Source organism: Chiloscyllium plagiosum, unplaced genomic scaffold (assembly GCF_037043375.1).
Source record: "Chiloscyllium plagiosum isolate Xiang-an unplaced genomic scaffold, Cpla_swu_hap1 HiC_scaffold_35, whole genome shotgun sequence".
NCBI classification, from domain to species: Eukaryota; Metazoa; Chordata; class Chondrichthyes; order Orectolobiformes; family Hemiscylliidae; genus Chiloscyllium; species Chiloscyllium plagiosum.
In genome coordinates, this window is record NW_028270173.1 from 61,147,703 (window position 1) to 61,170,956 (window position 23,254).

At 43.0% G+C, this 23,254-nt stretch overlaps 1 protein-coding gene across 1 annotated transcript; it reads right to left on the bottom strand.

Annotated features, from left to right (window-relative positions):
• Positions 1 to 6,769: 6,769 nt before the first annotated feature.
• Positions 6,770 to 13,819, bottom strand: LOC122541626 (uncharacterized). The gene has a single exon (XM_043678535.2). It carries the CDS (start codon positions 13,416 to 13,418, stop codon positions 12,567 to 12,569), a length of 852 nt encoding a protein of 283 aa, XP_043534470.1. The 5' UTR covers positions 13,419 to 13,819; the 3' UTR covers positions 6,770 to 12,566.
• Positions 13,820 to 23,254: the final 9,435 nt, after the last annotated feature.

A 23,254-nucleotide genomic window follows, 5' to 3' on the forward strand; every position in this document is an offset into this window, starting at 1 on the left:
TCTCCCCGTGTCTGCGTGGGTTTCCTCCGGGTGCTCCGGTTTCCTCCCACATCACAAAGATGTGCAGGGTCAGGTGAATTGGCCATACTAAATTGCCCGTAGTGTTAGGTAAGGGGTAAATGTAGGGGTATGGGTGGGTTTCGCTTCGGCGGGTCGGTGTGGACTTGTTGGGCCGAAGGGCCTGTTTCTACACTGTAATCTAATCTAATCTAATCTGACACTACTTCAGTCGACAGTGAGGACACAAAGGTCATCGCTTCCTGTAGTTACCTAGGGTATATCCCATCTGACCCAGGGGATTTATCTATCCTTATGTTTTTCAAAATTTTCAGCATGTCCTCCTTCCTAACATCAACCTGTTCTAGCATATCAGTCTGCTTCACATTGTCCTCAGAAACATCAATATTCCTCTCAGTAGTGAAATCAGAAGCAAAGTATTCATTAAGGACCTCCCCTACTTCTTCTGGCTCAAGGTGCAGGCTCCCTCCATTATCCCTGATCAGCCCTATCCTCACTGTGACCATCCTTTTGTTCCTCATTTAGAATGCCTTAGAGGTTTCCTTAATCTGATCCGCTAAAGCATTTTCATGTCCCCTTCTAGCTCTTCAAGTCCACTCTTCAGTTCCTTCCTGGTTACCTTGTAACCTTATAAAGCTCTGTCTGATCCTTGCCTCTTCAACCTTAAGTAAGCTTCAGTCTTCCTCTTAACTAGATGTTTCACATCCCTTGTCACCCAAGGTTCTGTTAACTTACCATCCCTTGCCTTAGTGGGACAAACCTGTCCAGCACTCTCAGCAAGTGCTTCCTAAACAACCTCCACATTTCTGTCGAGTGAGGTTAGATGGTCTCCATTTCCATATCAAGACATCATTTTTAAGGTAGTAATATTCAAGAATATCCTCAGATTCTTCTTTTGTGTTCGCTTTGCCTCAAATTGCTTCAAATTTTCATCTTTCTGTTGCAGCTCAGTTAATTTCTCTGAGCTAAATATATCCACTTTGTCCTCCACCTGTTCTTGTTTTGTCTCAATCATTTGATCAAACATGGCCTCTGATAATTCCACTTCAACTTCCTTATCTGTCTCCTTTGATTTCTCCTCCTGTTTCAACTGGTGGCATTCTGATCTCGTTATCACATGGTCAGAAAGAATCTCAGGATATACTTCCTGTAATAACTCAGTTGCCTGATTCTCCACTGGCTTTTCAACCACGGAACGCAACACTCCTACCTGCGATCCAGCTATTTCGTTACCAAGGACAAATTGTATTCCTGGAGCCGAGAGTTTCTCTAGTACTCCTACCACCATCTTGCCACTTTTCACTGGACACTCCAACCTCACTCTACATATTGAGTACTTCTTGTCTCACCATGAATTCTGTGTACTAGCTTTTCTTCGGGCAATAGTCCTTCTGAGTTACAAATCTCTTTCTCTATCAACATCAAAGATTGACATTATCCTGAATCTCTTAGTGCTGTAACTTCTTTACCTGCTGCTCTTGGCCTATGCGAGTAAACCTTACCTTGACAAGTAAATAGTTTAAGAAGATCTGGCATCTCCTTCTTGATCAACCTCTGACCATGTTGTACATTCTGGTGCAGCTTTTTAGTGTCCACTGTGTTTTCCTTTACCACTTTAACAAAATTCACTAGCTTACCCTGTTTTCCTACATCTGTCTTCCGAGTGCTTTTTCTAAACCATCAATACTGTGCCCACTTTATTGCAGTGAGAACACCTGAGCCTTTTAACGTTTCTTTCCCCTTCACGGGTTTCCTTTTTACCCTGTGGTAAGCGATCATATGATCTTCACTGAGATCTACCTTTCCCTTACCAGGTGAGGATTTCTCTGTCCCCCAATTTGTATCCCTCACGGATTGAAATTGATGCTGGAAGACAAACTTTGATTTATGGACCATCTCATCATCACCAGCCATTTCAGTTGTTAACCTTGCCGTTTTAACTCTCTGCTCTTCCACGAGTTCTCACTATCCCAGAAAGTGAATTTTTGAACTCCCCCAAAATAAGCATCTCTCTAAGAGTGTCTATTTTTAATGCCCTTATCCATCTATCAAAATTACTTTATTCAATTCTTTCAAACTCGATGTATGTTTGACCAGGATCCCTTCTTAGATTCCTGAAAGAGTGTTGTATATTTCTGGCACAAGCTCATATGCACTTAAGATGGCTTTCTTCACCTCCTCGTACTCTCCATATATCTCCTGTGATAGTGATGCAAATACCTCGGTAGCTCTACCTACCAATTTTGTTTGGATCAGCAAAACTCACATGGTCACTGGCTACTTCATTTGTTTAGCCAATTTTTCAAATGAAATGAAAAAGGCTTTTCCATCCTTCTCATCAAATTTAGGCAATGTCTTGACATATTTAAATAGATCCCCACCAGGCCTTTGGCTACAATGGGTTTGCTCATTTTCACTATCCTCCTCACTAAGTCTACCTTCTACCTTCACCTCCATCCTTTTAAGCTGACTTTCCTGTTTAAGTGCCAACTTCTTTTTCCCTTTCTTCCATCTCTTTTTCTTTTCATTCTGTCAAAATGATTCTTTCCTTTTCTTTTTGTTTGGCTTTTAACCGTAATTCAAACTGTTTCAGTTCCTTTTCATGTTCAAGCTCCTTCATCTGCAATTGAATTATAGCCATTTTGAAAGACTCTGATGGCATTTCCTGCAAATTTAAATGTTGAGCAATTTTGTAATTACTTCTCCTTGTTTCACAGACGAAGGCAACCCCAACTCCAGCTTGTCTGCTAATTCCAACAGTTTTGCCTTGCTCATCTTTTGTAAATTCCCCAAAGTTATTTCTTCAATCCCCAGAAAACTCTTAGTGACTGAAAGAAGTATTACTACACCAAGCACAGTTTAAACCAGCCGAATGCAGCACCCGGAACAGAAGACACTAATACCTACACTTCATTGCCTTTGAGTCCAACAATCCTAACTCTAGTAGAATTATAGAATCAATCCCAACAAGAGCCCTTAATCTGTTATGGACCAGGCCAGACCCCCTCAAAACATTTTCAGAAGGTAGTCTAGATCCTAACATTTTCTTATTTTAGAGGCAGATATGAAATGGATATTCCAGGTGTGATGCAGCTAGTCAAAACACTTGGCTTTAAGCTAAACAACTTCTTTAAACACTACAGTTGAAATACAAACAAAAGAAAACAGAACTTAGAATAACTTAAATATTGGAAAACGTAACCAGCCCGATATAGTAAATATTATGAATTAACTGCACCAATTCATTAACATTCCATAAACACACACCTTGGCAAAAAGATAAATTCAAACACAGATTCTTGCAGGCAGGAAGGAACAACATCCAAAGAAATTTCAGAAGAAGGTCAGAAGAGCTCATTACTGAAGCTTGCAAACCTCGTCACCTCCCCGCTCCCCCCCACATCCTCCTCCCCAACCCTGGACTCTCACATTTTGTGACTGCTACAGCTAAAACAAACCAGAATAAACATGAACTGGGAGAACTAGTCATTCTCCTTCCATTGTTGAACTAGACCTTTCAGCACCTCTGCCTTTATGACCTTTCTTGAAAAAAAGGACCAAATAACTTCCTTAATGTGACAGCATCACCACACAATTGAGATGAATTAAAGGAATGTACGAACTTCTATAATCCCATTGAGTCTGCTACACCATTCAATTAGATTATGGCTGATCCCTACTGTTAACTCTGTCTACCTGACTTGACTGTAACCCTTAACACTCTTGCTCAACAATAAAAAAAATCAAATATCAGTTCTGAACTTTCAATTAACCCCCAGCTTCAACAGATTTTTGTAGGGGAAGAATTTCATTTCCTTTTTTGTTTATTGACATCACCCTGAACAGCCTTGTTCTAATTTTACATTTTTTAGACAGCCTGTTCAGAGATATTATTACACAATTCAGAGCAGGTGGGACTTGAACCTGGGCATTTTAATGCTTTGTCCCCATTTCTGGACACTCTCACCATCGTTTTGCACAAAGTGCTGTATTAACTTGTTTAATCATCTTAAACACCACACTTAGATTACTGCTTAATTTTCAAATTTCAAGGGAATGCAAACTCAGACAGTATCCCTATCTCTGAGCCAGGAAATCCATGTTCAAGTGACATCTGTTTCAGATATGTAGCTTGGCATATCTGAACATTCTGAGTAACCTGCCCACATGATTCGAACCTTTAAGCCAGGAACCTTATAGTGAATCTTTGCTGCACTTCCTCCAAGACCAATGTATCCTTCCTGAGGTGCAGACTCCTAACAGTTCTCCAGTTAGAGCCTAATCATAGCACTGTAAAGCAGGAACATAAGATTAGATTAGATTAGATTACAGTGTGGAAACAGGCCCTTCGGCCCAACAAGTCCACACCGACCCGCCGAAGCGAAACCCACCCATACCCCTACATTTACCCCTTACCTAACACTATGGGCAATTTAGTATGGCCAATTCACCTGACCCTGCACATCTTTGGACTGTGGGAGGAAACCGGAGCACCCGGAGGAAACCCACGCAGACACGGGGAGAACGTGCAAACTCCACACAGTCAGTCGCCTGAGGCGGGAATTGAACCCGGATCTCTGGCGCTGTGAGGCAGCAGTGCTAACCACTGTGCCACCGTGCCGCCCACTTCCACAAGGACACAGTGTGGAGGAGGAGGATAAGTTGTGGGTTATGTCCTGTCTTAGGATGGTCCTGAAGCAATGAGCAATTTTGACAGAGGAAAGCAGGGCTACTGGTGCTGATGTGGTCCAGTCAGAGCTGGTGATGCACAGTTAAACCAGTTGTATACCAGGGAGGCTCAGATTTTCACCCCAGGACACGAAAACCAAGAGGATCAGTGGAAGTGAAGAGATTAATTGTAATTTTAAGGAACAGGGATTTAAAATGATGGATATGAGGGAGCACCTAAAGCAGATAACTGCTTACAGAAACATGATGAACGGAGGCCAAAGTCCACAGAGTTTGGGAATTAGAAAGTAATGTCCAACTTACCGAGGGGTAGGAGTAGAGGGTTTTCCTGGAATGGAAACTGGATGTATGTGATCAGTGAATCTCTGTAACCATTGGTGGGCTTGTATAATGGAAACAAGCTCCAATCTGTGTCACTAAAGTTCGGTGTCATTTCTGCCCACAGAAATTGGGAGGCAGAATAAAGCACAGGGATTGAAAAGAAACATCTGTCTGTAGTGTTCAGAGTTTCACCTACTGTGAATGTATGTGCATTAGTAAAGTGAGCCAGCTGTCAGAAGTTCTTATTTAATGAAACTCACAGAATCCTATACTAAGAGCCATATATGCAAGATATTGATCATTGTCACTATGTTCTGAGCTACTTTGCTCATCAAAGAGTTTATAATTTCCACTTCACCAGAAACATGAAAGACTGTATTTATATGTAAACTTCCAGAATGTCATCCTATCTGAAAGCATCTTCCCTCAAAATTAATTCCTTTTTGAAAGATACACTGATGCAATGTAACAAACATAGCAGCCAAATTGTGCACAGCAAACTCCTCCAATCTGTAACATGATAATCACCAGATTATGTTTCTGTGACATTGACTGTGGGATCCATGTTGGTTGGGATGCATGTGTGAACTCTCCTGCTCTTACATGACATTATTGTTGTGTTGCCAGTCTTACCAGACCATAGAGGCTGCTCTCTCATTAGAGAGAAGTGACTGGTAATTTAACCTGAGGGCCACCAGACCTCAGGTGAGGGAAGAGGTTGAGGAGAATCTTTCATGGTAACCTGAAACTGGTGAGGAGAATTGAACCCACTGCTGTTGACATCACATTGCTCTGTAAACCAACAATCCAGTCAACTGAGCTAAACCGATAGCCATGACATTGTATCAATGGATCTTTTCCATTCACCTCAGAATTGATTTAATTCATTGAACAATGGTCCCTCTGACAATGCAACACTCCCTCAGTACAGCACTGGAGTGTCAACCTTTTTGCCTTCTGACTCAGAGATGAAATGCTAACCTCTGATATTGTCTTTCATTTAGATCTAAGGAGTTAGGTTCCAATGCATGTATAGAATTAATTAGCCCCGTAAGTAAGCAGCCTGAACATTTGATTCGATTGAAAGGAATAAACTGGTTAGAGCTGCAGGTGTCAGTGTTATCTTTCTGTCTGGGTTCCTGAAGCTGTAAAAGCAGCTGGTAAAGTCCTTAGTGTCAGCTGGAATGAACATCTTAAGAAATTCTCTTCGATCAGTACTGTGATGAACTGCTTTCATTCACTCAGGTGAGTTCTGTTGTTTAGACATTGTTTTAACAGTGTGTCTGGAATAAAACTCTTCCCAGGAAAGCTCAGTGCTAGTTTCATTAAGGGTTTTCACTTTGTTTTCAAGTTCATCCATCAACTCACCCCTCCCCAACTCTGTAATCTCATCCACCCCTCAGTGCTGCATTGAAGTAAAAGTCAGGAGTTTTTGTGCTCAAGTCCTAAAGTGGTATTTGAACCCATGACTCTCTGACTCAAAGAATAATGTTGTGGGATCAAGTCCAACTCCAGATCAGTTATTCCATGAATATGCATTAAAGTTGTTGTCAGGGTCCTATAAGACCCCCGGTTCTGGGCTTCCTGTAGGTACATCACCCTTCACCCCAACCTCTGTTAATTGAAATACAGTCACTTCATAAAATGAGTGAAGAAATTGTACACACACCTCCTCTTTTCTCCAGACTGTCAACTAGATTCTGGTCTTACTCTGGATACACAACGGTGCAGAACAAGTCAGTGATGTAAATAAGCTTCTTTATTGAGTATATGTTCACATGTATTTGTATATAGAGCTGCTACAAGTCAACTTACGAAACTGGCTTTCCTATGTGACAAGAGTCTGTCCTCGGACGGTCGAACTGCTGAACGAGACTTTTTCATGACCTCAGTGATTGACCAGATCCTTTGCCCGACAAGCTCCTGATGGTTATTGTGTGAAGTATCTCACTCAGACCAATGCTCACACCCCTTAAGGATGTCAGCACATATTTTTATCTAATCCCCTCTGACCTGGACTTGTTGCCAGACAATTGTATTCACCTTTGCTCTGCCAATCTTGTGTCTTTCTCATTAAACTAAATTTTTTTGTAGATTCATCAGCCTTCAGTTAGGAAAGATATTTTCAGCACTTATTATCGAAGGTCTTTGTAAAGGTAAATAATCTCAGTTTTCATCTTGTTGGATCCAGTTGGAAAATAAGAAGTTAGAACTTTTTGACTCTTGTCCACTATAGTAATCTCAAGGCTCTCCATTGTAGATTTTTTTCTGTCATTGTTGCCTTTTTCTCTTCAAAGGCTCTTTTGTCCATTCCCCAGACCACCACAAACCATTTACAACTGAGTAACTAAGTACAAAAGCCAGGACAAAATACTAAGAAACATTAGCACAAAAATTACTAAGGTGAAGAATTCACCTAAAAGTGCTAAAAGTTGATGAAAAGTTGATGATATCTTAAATCTCAGAAAATTATTCAGTGGATGTTTACAACACTGCAATGATCATGAAACTAATCAGGTCACAAATATACCAAAATAAAACTGCCTCTGTTGTCTCTCACACATTTAAAAAATGTTTGCTTTAGGAAAAACTTTGGACAAATTTGCAACAAACACAAGCACACCAGTTGTGGTCGAGAATTTATGCTATTTTGTGGGTGCAGGTTTATCAGTGTAACCTGGCTGAAAGTGACTGTAGTGGGAATTTTAAACATCAGTACCATTAAGTGTGAATTGAACTTTTCGATCTGCAGCATTAGTTTATTAGACATCAGAAAGGAAGTTGGTTCCAAACACAGAAATGGCTCCAGGCAGAAGTAATGAGAGTGCTGAGTTTCTGCTGGTTGCCCCTATTTGAGCCGGCTCTTCAAATTACACTCGAGGTTTTTCTGTTCTGAGGCACCAACAGTCAGTCATATTGATGAATCAAGACTACATATAAAATGAAAAACAGAAATGCTGGAGAACCTCTGCTGGTCTGACAGCATTTAGGGAAAGAGACTATTAATGTTCTGAATCCAATGTGATTCTTCTCCAGAACCGAAGGTGGAATATGTTGGTTTTTACACTTTTGACAAAGTGGAAGGAGGAATGAGTGGAACATATAGTGAGGATGCCCACAGCAAATGGCAGAGGGAATTTTAATGACAGAGAAATATTAATGCAGGAAATGCTATGTGTTAAGAGTTAAAAATAAGTCCGCTGTGCTGAGAGCAAACAAGACTCTATGGAGGAGGATGGGGATTATAATCAAAATAGAAGACAGAGTTCATGGCTGAAGTTGTTGAGTCCTGAAGGCTGTAAAGTGCCAAAGCAGAACACGATGTGCTGTTCCTCCAGCGTGCATTGGGCTTTGCTGGAAAATTGCAGCATTCCACAGAATGAGACGGAAATGTTAGTATGGGATGGTGTACTGAAATAGCAAGTGACTGGAAGGTAGGGTCATTCTTGCAGACAGTGAGGTGCTCCTCAAAGTTGCAACTGACTCTATGCTTAGGCTCATCAATGTAAACTGCATTGTAAGCACTGACTAGATTAGGTTGAAAGACATATAGCAAACTTTGTTTTAATGAGCACCGTATGAACCCGCACTCTCGATCAACCGGCAAAAATTATATACCTCAAGTCTTGGAAGTTTATTGTATTATTGCGATCTTTGTGATGTCTGAGTAGTCAGTTGAGGGTGCGAGTGAGAAAGTTAACTAACCTACATTTATTCAAAAAAGTTGCATTATTGTGTGACTAATGCTGTAATTAAAGTATAACAGTGATGTGTATACCCCTTACGTTATGCTTCTATTACTTCATGTGTTTTTACATTGATTGTGTGGACCTCAACCGGACTATTGATCAATTGCACACTCCTGGATCCATCGGTGCTGGTTAATAAGAAGTTTGCTGTACAAGTAAATTGCTGCTTCACTTGCAAGGTGTGTTTGGGTTGTGGGGTAGTGAGAAGGGAGAAGGTGTAAGGGCAGATGTTAAACACCTTCTGCGATTAGCCATTACTGCAGTCCTTACAGGAAGAGTTTGATCAAGTAAAATCAAGGTAAATTGGGTGTTGATGGGATTGTAATGGATACTGATGGACAGCCTATCTCCAAACAAAAAGGAAAGGAAGGGAAGGGTTAGAGTCAGAGTTGGGCCAGTTGAAGATGGAAAAGTATGGAAATTGGAAGCAAAACTGATGAATTTTTCCAATTCTGGATGAGACCAGGAGGCTTCACTGACGCCATTTTTGATGTGTTGGAAAAAGAGTTATAAGATTTGGGTTCTGAGAAAGATTGGAAGAAAGAATGTTTCATATACACATCAAAGAGAGCTGCACTAGTCGGACTCATGCAGATACTCATCGTCACAGCTTTTACTTGGAGAACTTGAGACAACAAAGGAGAAACTAGAAGGAGGTCAACCAGGTGAAGGAGGATGGTGGATGGGGAAACTGTTCAGGCCTCTTTTCAAGAAAGAAGTGGAGTGCCTTCAGATGATTCAGACGGGGGATGGATGAGTGAGGGATTTTATGGTCCATGGTGAAGAGAGGAGGCTGGGACCAACAAATCGGAAATTGTGGAACCAATACTAAGTGTCAGAAGAATCACAAATGTAAGTGGAAGAAACTGGATGAGGGGGAACAGACTGGATGAAGGGGAGAAACGAACAGACTGCAGGTAGGAAGGGATGAGTTAATTGAGGCAGGAAGAGGCTGAAATGGTGAATCTGCCTGGTTAGTCTCGTCTGTGGATTTTGGAAAGCAGGGCTGTTTGGGGTTGGGGTCTATTTGGTAGGAAGCTGTGAAGGGAAGATCTCCAGTGGAGATGAGATCAGTGACTGTCCTGGAAACACCAGTTGATGAACACGGGTGGGGCCATGGTCCAGGAGGAGACAGGAGGAAATGTCTGAGGCTTGGTGCTCAGTCTTTGCAAGGTAGAGAGTGGGCACATCAGATAACATCACCAACCCTTGCCAGCAGTATACATACTTGGCCAGCAAGTAAGACCCACAGACTTGAGTCGTGTCACATAAGCAGGATAAGTAGTTAAATCTCATCATAATAACATTGTTACTTTTATGATACTGAATGGAGTTTCTGCTGACTTTTTACATTCATGATAGCATTTAAAAAGGTGCATTTTCTTACAATCCCTATAATGGTGGAGTTTGAGAGGAGAGAAATGTGGTAAAAATAGGGAGAAGACTAAGGAGGAAGGAGATATGGGAAACAGGATGAGGTTACAAAGGGGGAGAGTGAAAATAGAAAAGAGAGATGGGGGAGGATGAGAGCAGCGCAGAGTAAATTGATCCATCCTCCCTCCCCTTCTATATTTCTCTCTTCTATTCAATTTCCTTCTGTGACCCTCCCTCCTGCATATGTGCCAAACCCACCACAACATGTCATTACTGCCTTGTGTGCTGTGGGTCTTCCTCTTCTGATCTGCTGTCAAACACATCTGAGGCCACACATCCCACACGGATGTTGTCAGTTTGAAAGCCTCCAGGGATGAAGAATGCTACTCCCACACTAGAAATCTCTGTCAAACATTTACAAGGGGAACTGAGAAAGCAGCTGCAATAAGTGAGGTTTTATTAAGTTGGGACAGTGACAAGTTTAAATCCCCACCTGATCTGCTGCTCAAAGTCACCTCCATTTCCCCAGTTAGTTTCCCAAGTTTCAGGAAACTCATGTTGCTCCAGAAATAACTGGAGTAATTTGAATTTTAAATCCTGTTCTATTCTCATTTCTTTAGGGATAATAACCCTGCTCTTTTTGTACAAGATGCCGTCTTCGGCAATCTCTTTTGTGTCTATTTGTCCAACTCTCTCTTACAGTAACAGGTGTAACCTTAATGGTTTCAGGCCATCCTTTCATCACAACTTGTTGTAATATTTAAAGAGTTGCAACTTGTTGGATATTTTGCTAAATCTGTCAGATTCAACCCGAATCCCGAGTCAGAACCTCACCGTTTGACACTGAACAGAGAGAAAACCACCCATTTATGCAGCGGTCAACTTTCTGGCAAAACTTCCAATGCAGCAGGCAAAAGAACTCTCTCAGTACAGGAATCCACTGAAGAGAAACAGTGCAGGAATCCACACAGACAGCAGTGAAGGGAATCAGTGCAGGAATCCACACAGAGAGCAGTGAGGGGAATCAGTGCAGGAATCCACACTTAGAACAGTCAGGGGAATCAATGCAGGAATTCACACAGACAGCAGTGAAGGGAATCAGTGCAGGAATCTACACAGACAGCAGTGAAGGGAATCAGTGCAGGAATCCACACAGAGAGCAGTGGAGAGAGTCAATGCAGGTTGGGAGCAGGATCGGGTGGCAGGTTTGGTAGGGCAGCAGCTGAGTGAGCTGGTGAAGGGTGTCGGTTGATTAGCAATTAGTTAGATTGGCTAGGAAGGGATTGTCAGGTTGGGAATTCGTTAATTTTAGGGTAGTTGGGTGATTGGGCTGGACAGGTTGAGTTTTTTGGAGTGGTGGTGTTGTCAGGCCAGGCCTCAGTGAGATGGAGGGTTTTAGTAATGGGGTGGTCAAGAGGTCAGAGTTAATTGAGTGCGTGGGCACTCAGCACTTAGACAAGATTTCTTCCTGTCTAAAATTCTCTGGGGAACTATCCAAGTCAACACTTGTAACTGTCAGGAGTTTCAGAATTGCAGACATTTCAGAGGATCCTGGGAGCTGGGGAATTCCTTGTTGGATGTTCAACTTCCCAGATAATTCCCATGGAGTCACTGCGTCAGTGTGAGTGGCTCCAATACCTTACCTCCGGATTCCAGTAATCCGGAGACCTGAAGATGTCGCAATGTCTCTGCTGGGCTGATAATTCCAGAGCACATGGTGCTGCTGTTTTCTTGTGGTAAATTGGGAAAGCATCATCAACTTGAAAGAGTGAGCAGTTCTCAACAGCATGTCAGTGACAAAGTTCTGCTTTTCTTGATTGTACTTATTTCTAACCAAAGTATCCACAAGCAAAGTAACATCCTGTGCAAATGCTCTGAAGCAGATACAAGTAGCTTAAAAAAGATGTTTTGAAATGGCTTGTGGTCTGACTCCACCATTACTTGCTCTTTCCCAAACAGATACATGTTGAACTCCTCACAAATAAAGACAATATCCAGACTCTGTTTCTCAATCTGTGTACAGCGTTGTTCAGTTTGTGTTAATGCTCTGGATACAAACACAGCGGGTTGTCCTCACTGCCTGGGGGTTACTCCAAGTCCTGTTTCACTGACATCACACTGCAGGGTCACTCCATTGTTACATCATAATCCCTCAGCACTGGTGATGTCATCACTAGTTGTTTGATGGGAGTGAAAGCTGCTTCTTGATCTGTGTCCCAGTCCCACTGAACATCCTCCACAGTGAGACTGTGTACAGGTTCACATTCTGAGGTCAGATTGGCAAAAATATGGAGAAGAGATGCACCTACTGTGTGAAAGCCTGTCACACACACTGCATCTAAAGAGTTTCTCCCGTGTGAATCCTGTGGTGCTGTGAATGGTCAAGGACGTCATGGAAGTTCCATGACAAACCCTTCATTCCCCTGTGTGGATCCTCTGATGGAACAGGAGGTTCCATGACCTCGTGAACGATTTGTTGCACACCTCACATGTGAATGGTTTCTCTCCCGTGTGAATGCGTTGGTGTACACGGAGGCTTGATGACACCGAGAATGATTTGTTACACACCTCACATGTGAATGGTTTCTCCCCTGTGTGGATCCTCTGGTGAAGCAGGAGCCTCGTTGAGTCGGAGAATGACCTGTCACACACCTTACATTTGAACAGTTTCTCCCCTGTGTGGGTGCGTTGGTGTGTGCGGAGGTTTCCTGACTGTGAGAATGATTTGTTACAGACTTCACATCTGAATGGTTTCTCCCCTGTGTGAATGCGTTGATGTACGTGGAGATCTGATGATGACGAGAATGATTTGTCACACAGCTTGCATATAAATGGTCTCTCCCCTGTGTGAATGCGTTGGTGTATACGAAGATCCGAGGATGTTGAAAATGATTTGTTACATACCTCGCAATTGAATGGTTTCTCCCCTGTGTGAATGCGTTGGTGTCTGCGGAGGGTCGATGAATCAGAGAAAGATTTGATACACACCTCACACCGGAATGGTTTCTCCCCTGTGTGAACACGTTGGTGCACGAGGAGTGTTGATGACTGTGAGAATGATTTGCCACACACCTCACACCTGAATGGTTTCTCCCCCGTGTGAATGGGCCGGTGATTCACAAGGCCTGATAACTGGGCAAAGCTCTGGCTACATATTTCACATTTGAATGGTTTCTCTCCTGTGTGGATACGTCGGTGATTCACAAGCGTTGATGACTGTCCGAAAGCTCGACCACACACCTCACACTTGAAGGGTTTCTCTTCCATGTAGCTGTCCTTGTGTTAAATGTTGTTCCACAGACGCACCTTCAGTATTAGGAGACTTTAAGAGCCTGTGGAGCCCTCCTCATTCACCTCACACTTGAACAGCCTCTCACCTTTAGGAATGGGTTAGTGATTTGTGAGGGTCAATGAACGAATGAAGCTTTCACTGAACTTGGAGCCAGTCACACTTCTTCTGATCATCCATAGCTAAACCTTCAGAAAGGTTGGTTCTAATGGAACACCACTGACCAGTTTCAGATCTGATGATGTGTCAAAGCTCTCCTGACCTGACCAATTTCCAGATGATGGTTTCACTGCCCAACCTTCTCTGTGTTGAGCAATGCTGTGAAGGGACTGGACGTCTTCCCAGAGCTGTGCAGTTGTTCCCTGGGTGATGGTCAGGATCTATCTGCAAAATAATGAAGCAGGTTAATTAGTCATGTCATAGTCAAAGAACTACTGCAAAATAGTGATCACTATTTCAGTTTGTGACTGATGTTTTTCAAACTTAAATGTAATTACAATTATGCTGGTACAAGGGAGAACCAGTTTCAAGTTAATTGGATAAATAGACTCAGAGGGGTACGGTTATAACCGAACAGTGAAAAATATTAAAGAAACAACCAAAAGTGTTCAACAAGTGTAATTTTCAGTTTCATTGTGCATTGCCTGCGTTTGGCCCATATCCCTCAAAACATTTCTTATTCATGTACTTATCTAAATATTTTTAAACGTTGTAAGCATATTCATATCCACCACTTCCTCTGGAAGTTCATTTCATACATGAACATTTCACACACTCTGTGTAAAAAAATTGCCCATGTCTTTTTTGAATCTTTATCCTCTCACCTTAAAGATATTCCCCCTCGTCTTGAAATCTCCACCCTAAGGAAAAGACACGTGCCATTCACCTTATCTATATTCCTCATGTTTTTGTAAACCTCTATAAGGTCACCCCTCAACAGGTGAAAAAGTCCCAGCCTAGCCAGCCTCTTCTTTTAACTCAAATGTTCCATTCCCAGTAACATCCTGGGCAATTTATTCTGAACTCTCTCCAGCTAAATAATATCCTTCCTATAATAGGGTGACCAGAACTGGATACAGTACTCCAGAAGAAGCCTAACCAACGTCCTGTAAAGTCCCAACATCATATCCCAAGTCCTGAGCAATAAAGACAAGTGTGCTAAATGCCTTTTTAACCACCTTATCTATATGTGATGCAGACTTCAAAGAATTATGTATCTGAACCCGAGGTCTCTCTGTTCTATAACACTACCCAAGGTTCTACCTTTAATTATGTAAGTCCTGCCCTTGTTTGTTTTACCAAAATGTAATACCTCGTATTTATCCAAATTAAACACTATCTGCCACTCTTTGGCCCATTATTGACCCATTGATCAAGACCTCTTTGTAATCTGAGATAACTTTCTTCACTGTCCAGTATACCACTGATTTGGTGTCATTTGTAAACTTACCATCTAAACCATTTATCTAAATAACAAAACAAAAGAGAACTCAGCACTGATCCCTATGGAACACCGCTGGTCATAGGCCTCTAATTCATCATTATCACCTGCTATTAAGCTAATTTTGTATCCAACTGACAAGCTTACCCTGAATCCCATGTGATTTGACTTTACAATCTAGTCTCCAACACTTGTCAAATGCTTTACTAAAGTCCAAGTAAACAATGCCTACTGCTGTGTCCCCACTAATTTTCTTGGTTAATTCCTCAAAAAATACAATCAAGTTTGTGAGATATGATTTCCCTTACACAAAACCTTGCTGACTATCCCTAATCATTCCTTGCTTTTCCATATGCAAAAAAAAACTATCTTTCGAATCACTTCCAAAAACTTAGCCATCAATGAAGTCAGACTCACAGGTCTATAGTTCCCAGGCTTCTCCTTACATCCCTTCTTCAAACAAAGGAAAAATATTAGCCACTCTCCAGTCATCCACCACCTCACCAGTAGTGTAGATGATACAAATATTTCTGCAAGGGATGCCACAATTTCCTCCCTAAGTTTCCACAATATCTTGGGATACACTGAAGATTAGTGGGCGGCACGGTGGCACAGTGGTTAGCACTGCTGCCTCACAGCGCCAGAGACCCGGGTTCAATTCCCGCCTCAGGCAACTGACTGTGTGGAGTTTGCACATTCTCCCCGTGTCTGCGTGGGTTTCCTCCGGGTGCTCCGGTTTCCTCCCACATCCAAAGATGTGCAGGTCAGGTGAATTGGCCATGCTAAATTGCCCGTAGTGTTAGGTAAGGGGTAAATGTAGGGGTATGGGTGGATTGCGCTTCGGCGGGGCGGTGTGGACTTGTTGGGCCAAAGGGCCTGTTTTCTAATAATCTAATTTATCATAGAATCTATTACTTGACATTTAACCCTGAAGAATGCACCTAACCTACACATCTCTGAACGCTATGGGCAATTTAACATAGCCAATTCACCTAACCTGCACATCTTTGGACTGTGGGAGGAAACCGGAGTACCTGGAAGAAACTCACACAGACATGGGGAGAATGTGCAAACTCCACACAAAGTGGCACTCGAGGCTGGAATTGAACCTGGGTCTCTGGCACTGTGAGGCAGCAGTGCTAATCACTGAGCCAACCTGCCACCCTGTTTTACTCCTTCTGTAATAGGAACCTTGATATATTGATAAAGAAAACTTTATTGAACACATTTGACAAATTCTTCACCATCAAAACCTTTAACAATATGATATTCTCAGTCAATGGTTAGAAAATTAAAACCACCTATTATTACAATCCTATTTTCCTTACATATATCTGAAATCTCCTTACATATTTGTTCCTCAATTTCCCTTTGACTACTCGGGGGTTTATAGTAGTCATATCAAGGTGATCATTCCTTTTTTATTCCTAATATCAACCCATAAATTTTCATTGGATGATTTTTTCAGAAATATTGTATCTAGTTACAGCAGTAATGTTTTTAGAAACACCACTCCCCCCTTCCCTGCTGCTTCTCTTTCTATACTTCCTTTAGCATCTGAAACCTGGAACATTGAAGTGCCAGTCCTGTCCTTCTGTCAGCCAAGTTTCTGTAATAGCTATGACATCCTAATCCTGTGTTCCCAAACATGCCCTGAGTTCATCATACTTACCTGTAAGACCCCTTGCATTGAATATTTTAAAAATTAACTTGTGGGAATTGGGCATCACTGACTGGCCAGCATTGATAGCCCACCCTATTTGCCCTTAAGAAGGTGGTGCTAAGCTGCCTTCTTGAATCGCTGCAGTCCACTTGCTGTGGATTGACCCACAATGCCGGTAGGGGGAGAATTCCAGGTTTTTGACCCAACGAGTGTGAAGGAACGGCGATATTTCCAAGTCAGGGTGGTGAGTGGCTTGGAGGGGAACTTGGAGGTGGTGGTGTTCCCAAGTACCTGATGAAGGCCATATGCCTGAAACATCGATTTTCCTGCTCCTCAGATGTTGCCTGACCTGCTGTGCGTTTCCAGCACCACACACTCAACCAAGTACCTGCTGCAGTTGTCCTTCTAGATGGAAGTGATCGTGGGTTTGGAAGCTGCTGTCTAATGATCTTTGGTGAATTTCTGCAGTGCATCTTGTAGATAGTACACACTGCTGCTACTAAGTGCCAGCTATGGAGGGATTGAATGTTTGTAGATGTGGTGCCAATCAAGTGGGTTGCTTTGTACGGGATGGTGTCAAGCTTCTTGAGTGTTTTTGGAGCTGTACACATCCAGGCAACTAGACAGTATTCCATCACACTCCTGACTTGTGCCTTGTAGATGGTGAATAGACATTGGGGTGTCAGGAGGTGAGTCACTTGCCTAGTCTCTGACCTACTGATGTGGCCGCTATGTTTATGTGGTGAGTCCAGTTGAGTGCCTGGTCAATGGTAACCCCAAGAATGTTGACAGTGGGGGATTCAGTGATGGTAATCCCATTGAATGTCAAGGGCCAGTGGTTAGAATGTCTCTTATTGGTGATGGCATTGTTTAGCATTTGTGTGGCGCGAATGATACTTGCCACTTGTTGGCCCAAGCCTGGATATTGTCCAGATCTTGTTGCATTTGAGTATGGACTACTTCAATATTTGAGGAATTGCGAATGCTGCTGAACACTGTGCAATAATTGGTGAACATGGCCACTTCTGACCTTATGACAGAGGGAAGGTCATTGATGAAGCAGCTGAAGATTGTTGGGCCTAGGACACTACCCTGAGGGACTCCTGCAGAGATGTCTTGGAGCTGAGATGACAGACCCTCCACAACCTCAAACATCTTCCTTTATGCCAGGTGTGACTCTAACCAGTGGAGTGTTTGCCCCGATACCCATTGATTCCAGTATTGCCAGGGCGCGTTGATGCCATACTTGGTCAAATGCAGCATTGATGTCAAGGGCTGTCACTCTCACCTCCCCTCTGGAATTCAGCTATTTTGTCCATTTTTGAACCAAGGCTGTAACGAGGTCAGGAGCTGAGTGACCTTGGCGAAACCTAAACTGGGCATCACTGAGGAGGTTGTTGCTGAGCAGTTGCTGGTTGATAGCACTGTTGATGAACCTTTCCATCACTTTGCTGATGATGGAGAGTAGACTGATTGGACGGTAATTGGCTGGGTTGGATTTGTCCTGCTTTTTGTGTACAGGACATACCTGGCCAACTTTCCCCATTGTTGGGTAGATGCCAGTGTTGTAACTGAACTGGAAGAGCTTAGCCATGGGAGCGGTAAGTTCTAGAGCACACATCTTCAGTACTATTGCCAGAATGTTATCAGGACCCATTGCCTTTGCAGTATCCAGTGCCTCCAGGTGTTTCTTGATATCACGTGGAGTGAATTAAATTGGCTGGAGACTGGTATCTGTGATGCAAGGAACCACTGGAGGAGCTCGTGATGGATCATCCACTCGGCATTTCTGACTGAAGGTTGTTGCGAGTGCATCAGCCCTGTCTTTTGCACTGATGTACTCGGTTCCTCCATCATGGAGGATGGGGATATTTGTGGAGCATCCTCCTCCAGTGAGTTATTTAATTGTCTACCACCATTCACGATGGGATGAGAAGGACTGCAGAGCTGTCTGTTGGTTGTGGGATTGCTCCACTCTGTCAGTCACTTGCTGTTTATGCTGCTTGGCACACAAGTCGTCCTGTTTGGTAGCTTCACCAGGTTGACACCTCATTTTAGGTTTGCCTGATGCTGCTCCTGGCATGCCCCCCTGCATTCTTCATTGAACCAGAGTTGATGGCAATGGTTGAGTGGGGGAATATGCCAGGCCATGAGGTTGCAGATTGTGCTGGAGTATAGATCTGCTGCTGTTGATGGCCCACAGTGCCTCATGGATGCCCAGTCTTGAGCTGCTAGATCAGTTTGAAGTCTGTCCTATTTAGCACAGTGGTAGTGCCATACAACACAATGGAGGTTATTCTAAATGTGAAGGTGGGACTTTGTCTCCAGAAGGACAGTGCGATGGTCACTTTTACCTATTTTGTCATGGACAGATGCTTCTGCAGCCGGCAGATTAGTAAGGATAAGGTCATGTGTGTTTTTTCTTCTTGTAGGCTCCTTCACCACCTGCCGCAGACCCAGTCTAGCAGTTATATCCTTTAGGACCCGACCAGCTTGATCAGTAATGCTGCTGCCGAGCCACTCTCGGTGGTGGAAATAGAAATCCCCCACCCAGACTACATGTTGTGCCCTTGCCACTCTCAGTGCTTCCTCCAAGTGTTATTCAACATGGAGGAGTACTGATTCATCAGCCGAAAGAGGACGGTATGTGATAACCAGTCAGAGGTTTCCTTGCCCATGTTTAACCTGAAACCATGAGATGTCATGGGGTCCGGAGTCAATGTCATGGACTCTCAGGGCAACTCTCTCCCGACTGTATTCCACTGTGCTACCACCTCTGCTGGGTCTGTCCTGCCGGTGGGACAGAACATATCCAGGGATGGTAATGGTGGTGTCTGGGGTGTTATCTGTAAGGTATGATTCTGTAAGAATGGCTATGTCAGGTTGTTGCTTGACTAGTCTGTGAGACAGCTCTCCTGATTTTAGCAGTAGCCCCCAGATGTTGGCAAGGAGGTTTGCATGGTCAACAGGGCTGTTTGTGTTTTTGTGTTTGTTTTTGTGTTTGTTTTTGTATTTTGTCTTTTCTGGTTCCAAGATCGATACTCGGTGGTCCTTCCGGTTTCATTTCTTTGTTGTGACTTTCTAGCGATTGATACAACTGAGTGGCTTCCTCGGCCATTTCAGAGGGCAGTTGAGACTCACATGTAGGTTAGACCGGGTAAGGATGGCAGATTTCCTTCCCAAAAGGACATTAGTGAAACAGATGGGTTTTCCGATAACTTAACTCCTGATTTTTATTTACTGAATTCAAATTCCAACATCGAGAAAACATTATTTTGAGTTTCTGGATGAATAGTTGGGCAATAATACCACTAAGCCATCGCCTCCCCAATGATAAATACATACAGTTTAATTCTTCAGAGTTACTTCATTCACTTGAAATCTTAACAATGAATTAGTAAAACATAGCACAATCAGAATAAGTCAATGCCATTTCACTTTATTCTTCTCATAGAATGTGGGCCAGCATGTGTTGCACATTCTGAACTATCCCTGAACTGGGAGGCTTGCAAAGCCATTTCAGAGGCCAATTAAAAGCCAACCACATTGCTGTGGATCTGCAGTTACATATAAGCCAGATCAGAGAAGAATTGCAGATTTCCAATCTTACAGGTGGGATTTGAACTCCTGTCCCCAGAGTACTGACCTGGGTCTTTGCATTACAAGTCCAGTACAAATATCCCACCATTTGCAAGCATCTCTTCATGTTAGAGTCTATGTTTAAATAAACGTCACTCAGAATAAATGTTATTTCAATAGACATTCTTTGTGTACTATAATTATTTGAAGGAAACACACTGGGCTAGAAGTGCTATCAGATGAAGAAAATATCACTTCAGCGTAGCTGATTGGAGGGCTCTGGTTTACCGTGGGAAATCAGATACACTGTTCTCACTGCACATCTGCAGCTATCAGCTAAATTCAATTGTGAGCCACAGCACTGGGCAAAACTATTGCGGACCAAGGACAAGTTCCGAAGTGAGGGGAACTGTCCACAGACTAGTCGGGTAGCAGTGATACTCACTGAATCATCTCAATCTGGGAACATCACAGACTCCTCCAGCACCATTCCTGGGAATGTCCCATCCCACTAGCAGTGGGGAAGTCCTCAAAATTGTCTCCAGGGAATCTAACAGCTTCAGGTCAAACAAGTTCAAGGAAATCTACCACTCCGTCCTAACTGATGAATGTCACCTTCACCAGGTTCATCATCGTGAGGAAAGCAGACTCAGGACAGATCGCAAAACTGGGTGTCCGTGACGTGCAGTGAGCCATCAGCAGCAACAGCATTGCATAGGGCAGGCGATGGCCTACAGGTATTATCACTGGAATGTTAACACAGAGACCCAGGTAATGTTCTGGGGACCTGGGTTCGAATCCTGTCACAGCAGATGGTGGAACTTGAATTCAACAAATATCTCGAAGAATAATGATGATGACCATGAGTCCATTGTTGATTGTCGGGAAAAAATCATCAGGTTCACAAATGGAAGGAAACTGCCTTCCTGACATGGTCTGGCCTACATATGACTTCAGACCCACAGCAATGTGGTTGATTCTTAACTGCCCTCTGGGCAAGAAATGCTGGCCTAACCAGTGATACCTAATGTGAATGAATAAAACAAAAAAAACCACTACAATCTCACAGCACAGCAAGCGCTCAATTAATGATCTTTCAGCAACTGAATCTCTCTCCATAATTCTAATCCCACAATCCTGGAAGTAATTTGGTAAATCTCTTTATGGTTTCAAAAGTTTGTAACTTATCATTCTCCAGGCCATCTCAGCCTGTCTACAATAGGCAGAAAAAGTGCATAGACTGAACGGGCAGGTTCAGTTTCTTAAGACAGCGGAATGATTCAGGAAACAGGACAAAGCAATGTATCAGACATTTCTCTCCATCAAATCAGATTCCATTCACCTCCTCCCCACACATCAATTTGAAAGCAGAACCTCATAACTGATCACAGTGATCACCAATATTTATTTCTGGAGCAGCGACTGCAAAACCCAAAGTAACTCATATCAACAGTGATTACATTTCAGAAGTACTTCACTGGCTGAAAAGAACTTTGGGATATCGAGCGGTCATGAAAGGCTCTATAAAAAAGCAAATTTCTTTGTTTTCTGTTCTGAGGTTACAGAGGTCGGGTGTTGAAACGACTTGGAGCAATTTGAAAAGCCAGGCCAGATCCAGATCTCAACACACAGAGAACCGTCCATTCTCATTCCACAGGATAATAACCAGCTCACAATTCACCCACAGAACTCAACAACAGGAAATCATTAAGAATCCTCAGACACTTTGCACCTCCCAGATAATGCCACTTCACCTTCTCATATTCAGGAATGTGGCATCAACAAAACACAGCCCGGAAATCAGAGGGAAATGCTTCCAATAAACACACTCAATATCCAACACACAGCTCCAGTCACACAGTTCAGCACAAAGCACCGAGTAAACAGCTCTCTCAGCTGGATCTTCTCACACAGCATAAGGGACATTTCCACCCCTGACTGCCCACAGGATAGTCAGACTGCCTGAAGATTGGTGTGGATATTATGGGATACAATTTGTATAAAAGCTGCTCCTTCACTCACCATCTCCTCACTTGGTTTTCAGTCCCTATAGGAAGTGAACCAGCTCTGGAAGAGGAAGAGGAGACAATGTGCAGAGTGGGTGGACTCTCTGATTGACGTCTCTCACAGTCAATCCAAATATTTCTGGAGCAACATGAGTTTCCAGAAACTTGGGAAACTGACCGGGGAAATGGAGGTGACTTTGAGCAGCAGATCAGGTGGGGATTTAAACTTGTTATTGTCCCATCTGAATAAAACCTCACTTATTGCAGCTGCTGTCTCAGTTCCCCTGGTAAATGTTTACAGAGATTTCTCGTGTGGGAATAGCATTTTTCATCCTAGGAGACTTTAAATTAACAATATCAGTGTGGGTTGTTTAGTCTTGGATATGTTTGACAGCAGACCAGAAGAGGAAGATCGACAGTATCCAAGACGATGGTGTACATTGATGCGATGGCACATGCATAGAAGGGGGGTGGGAATATAGAAGGGAGGTTACAGATTTACCAAGTGCTTGAGGAGTTTAACTAACTGGGTGTGTGAGATTTATTGTGTTACTGTCAGCCCACAAGTTTATATGTGGCATCCCTACCCTGTCATGAGTTTGCATGCTGTGGAGATTCGCATCCCCTCAACTTAAATTCTTGGCTCAACATTGACCTCACCTGCTTCCTTTCCCGGTAGATTTGCCTCTCCCAAGATCTCTCTCTCTCTCAAGATGTCTCAGTCCATTCACCTCTCTTGAAGGCATCTGGATGGGTATATGAATAGCAGGGGTTTAGAAGGATTTGGCCTAAGTGCTGCAAATGGGACTAAATTAGATTAGGGTATCTGGTCTGCATGGATAAGTTGGACCTAAGGGTTTGATTCTGTGCTATACATCTTTATGACTATGACTGTGAATGTCCCTGTCAATCAACTGGTCTCCCTCCATGGGGAATATTGTGAAATACTTCCAGATGTAGCCAGTACTTAAAAACAGTTCCTCACATCCACTCGCTTCTCTCTGTAAGCTGCCTCAGAGAGACACGGTGTGAATAAACAACACCTCCTCCTCAGTATGTGCTGCATGAAATGGAGTCATCAGCCAGTGAAGGAAAGAATGGATCTTGTCCCTCACTAGCTGACCA

Coding starts and splice junctions, on each gene's coding strand:
- LOC122541626 (XM_043678535.2), bottom strand. CDS start 13,418: ATGGAAGAGAAACCCTTCAAGTGTGAGGTGTGTGGTCGAGCTTTCGGA.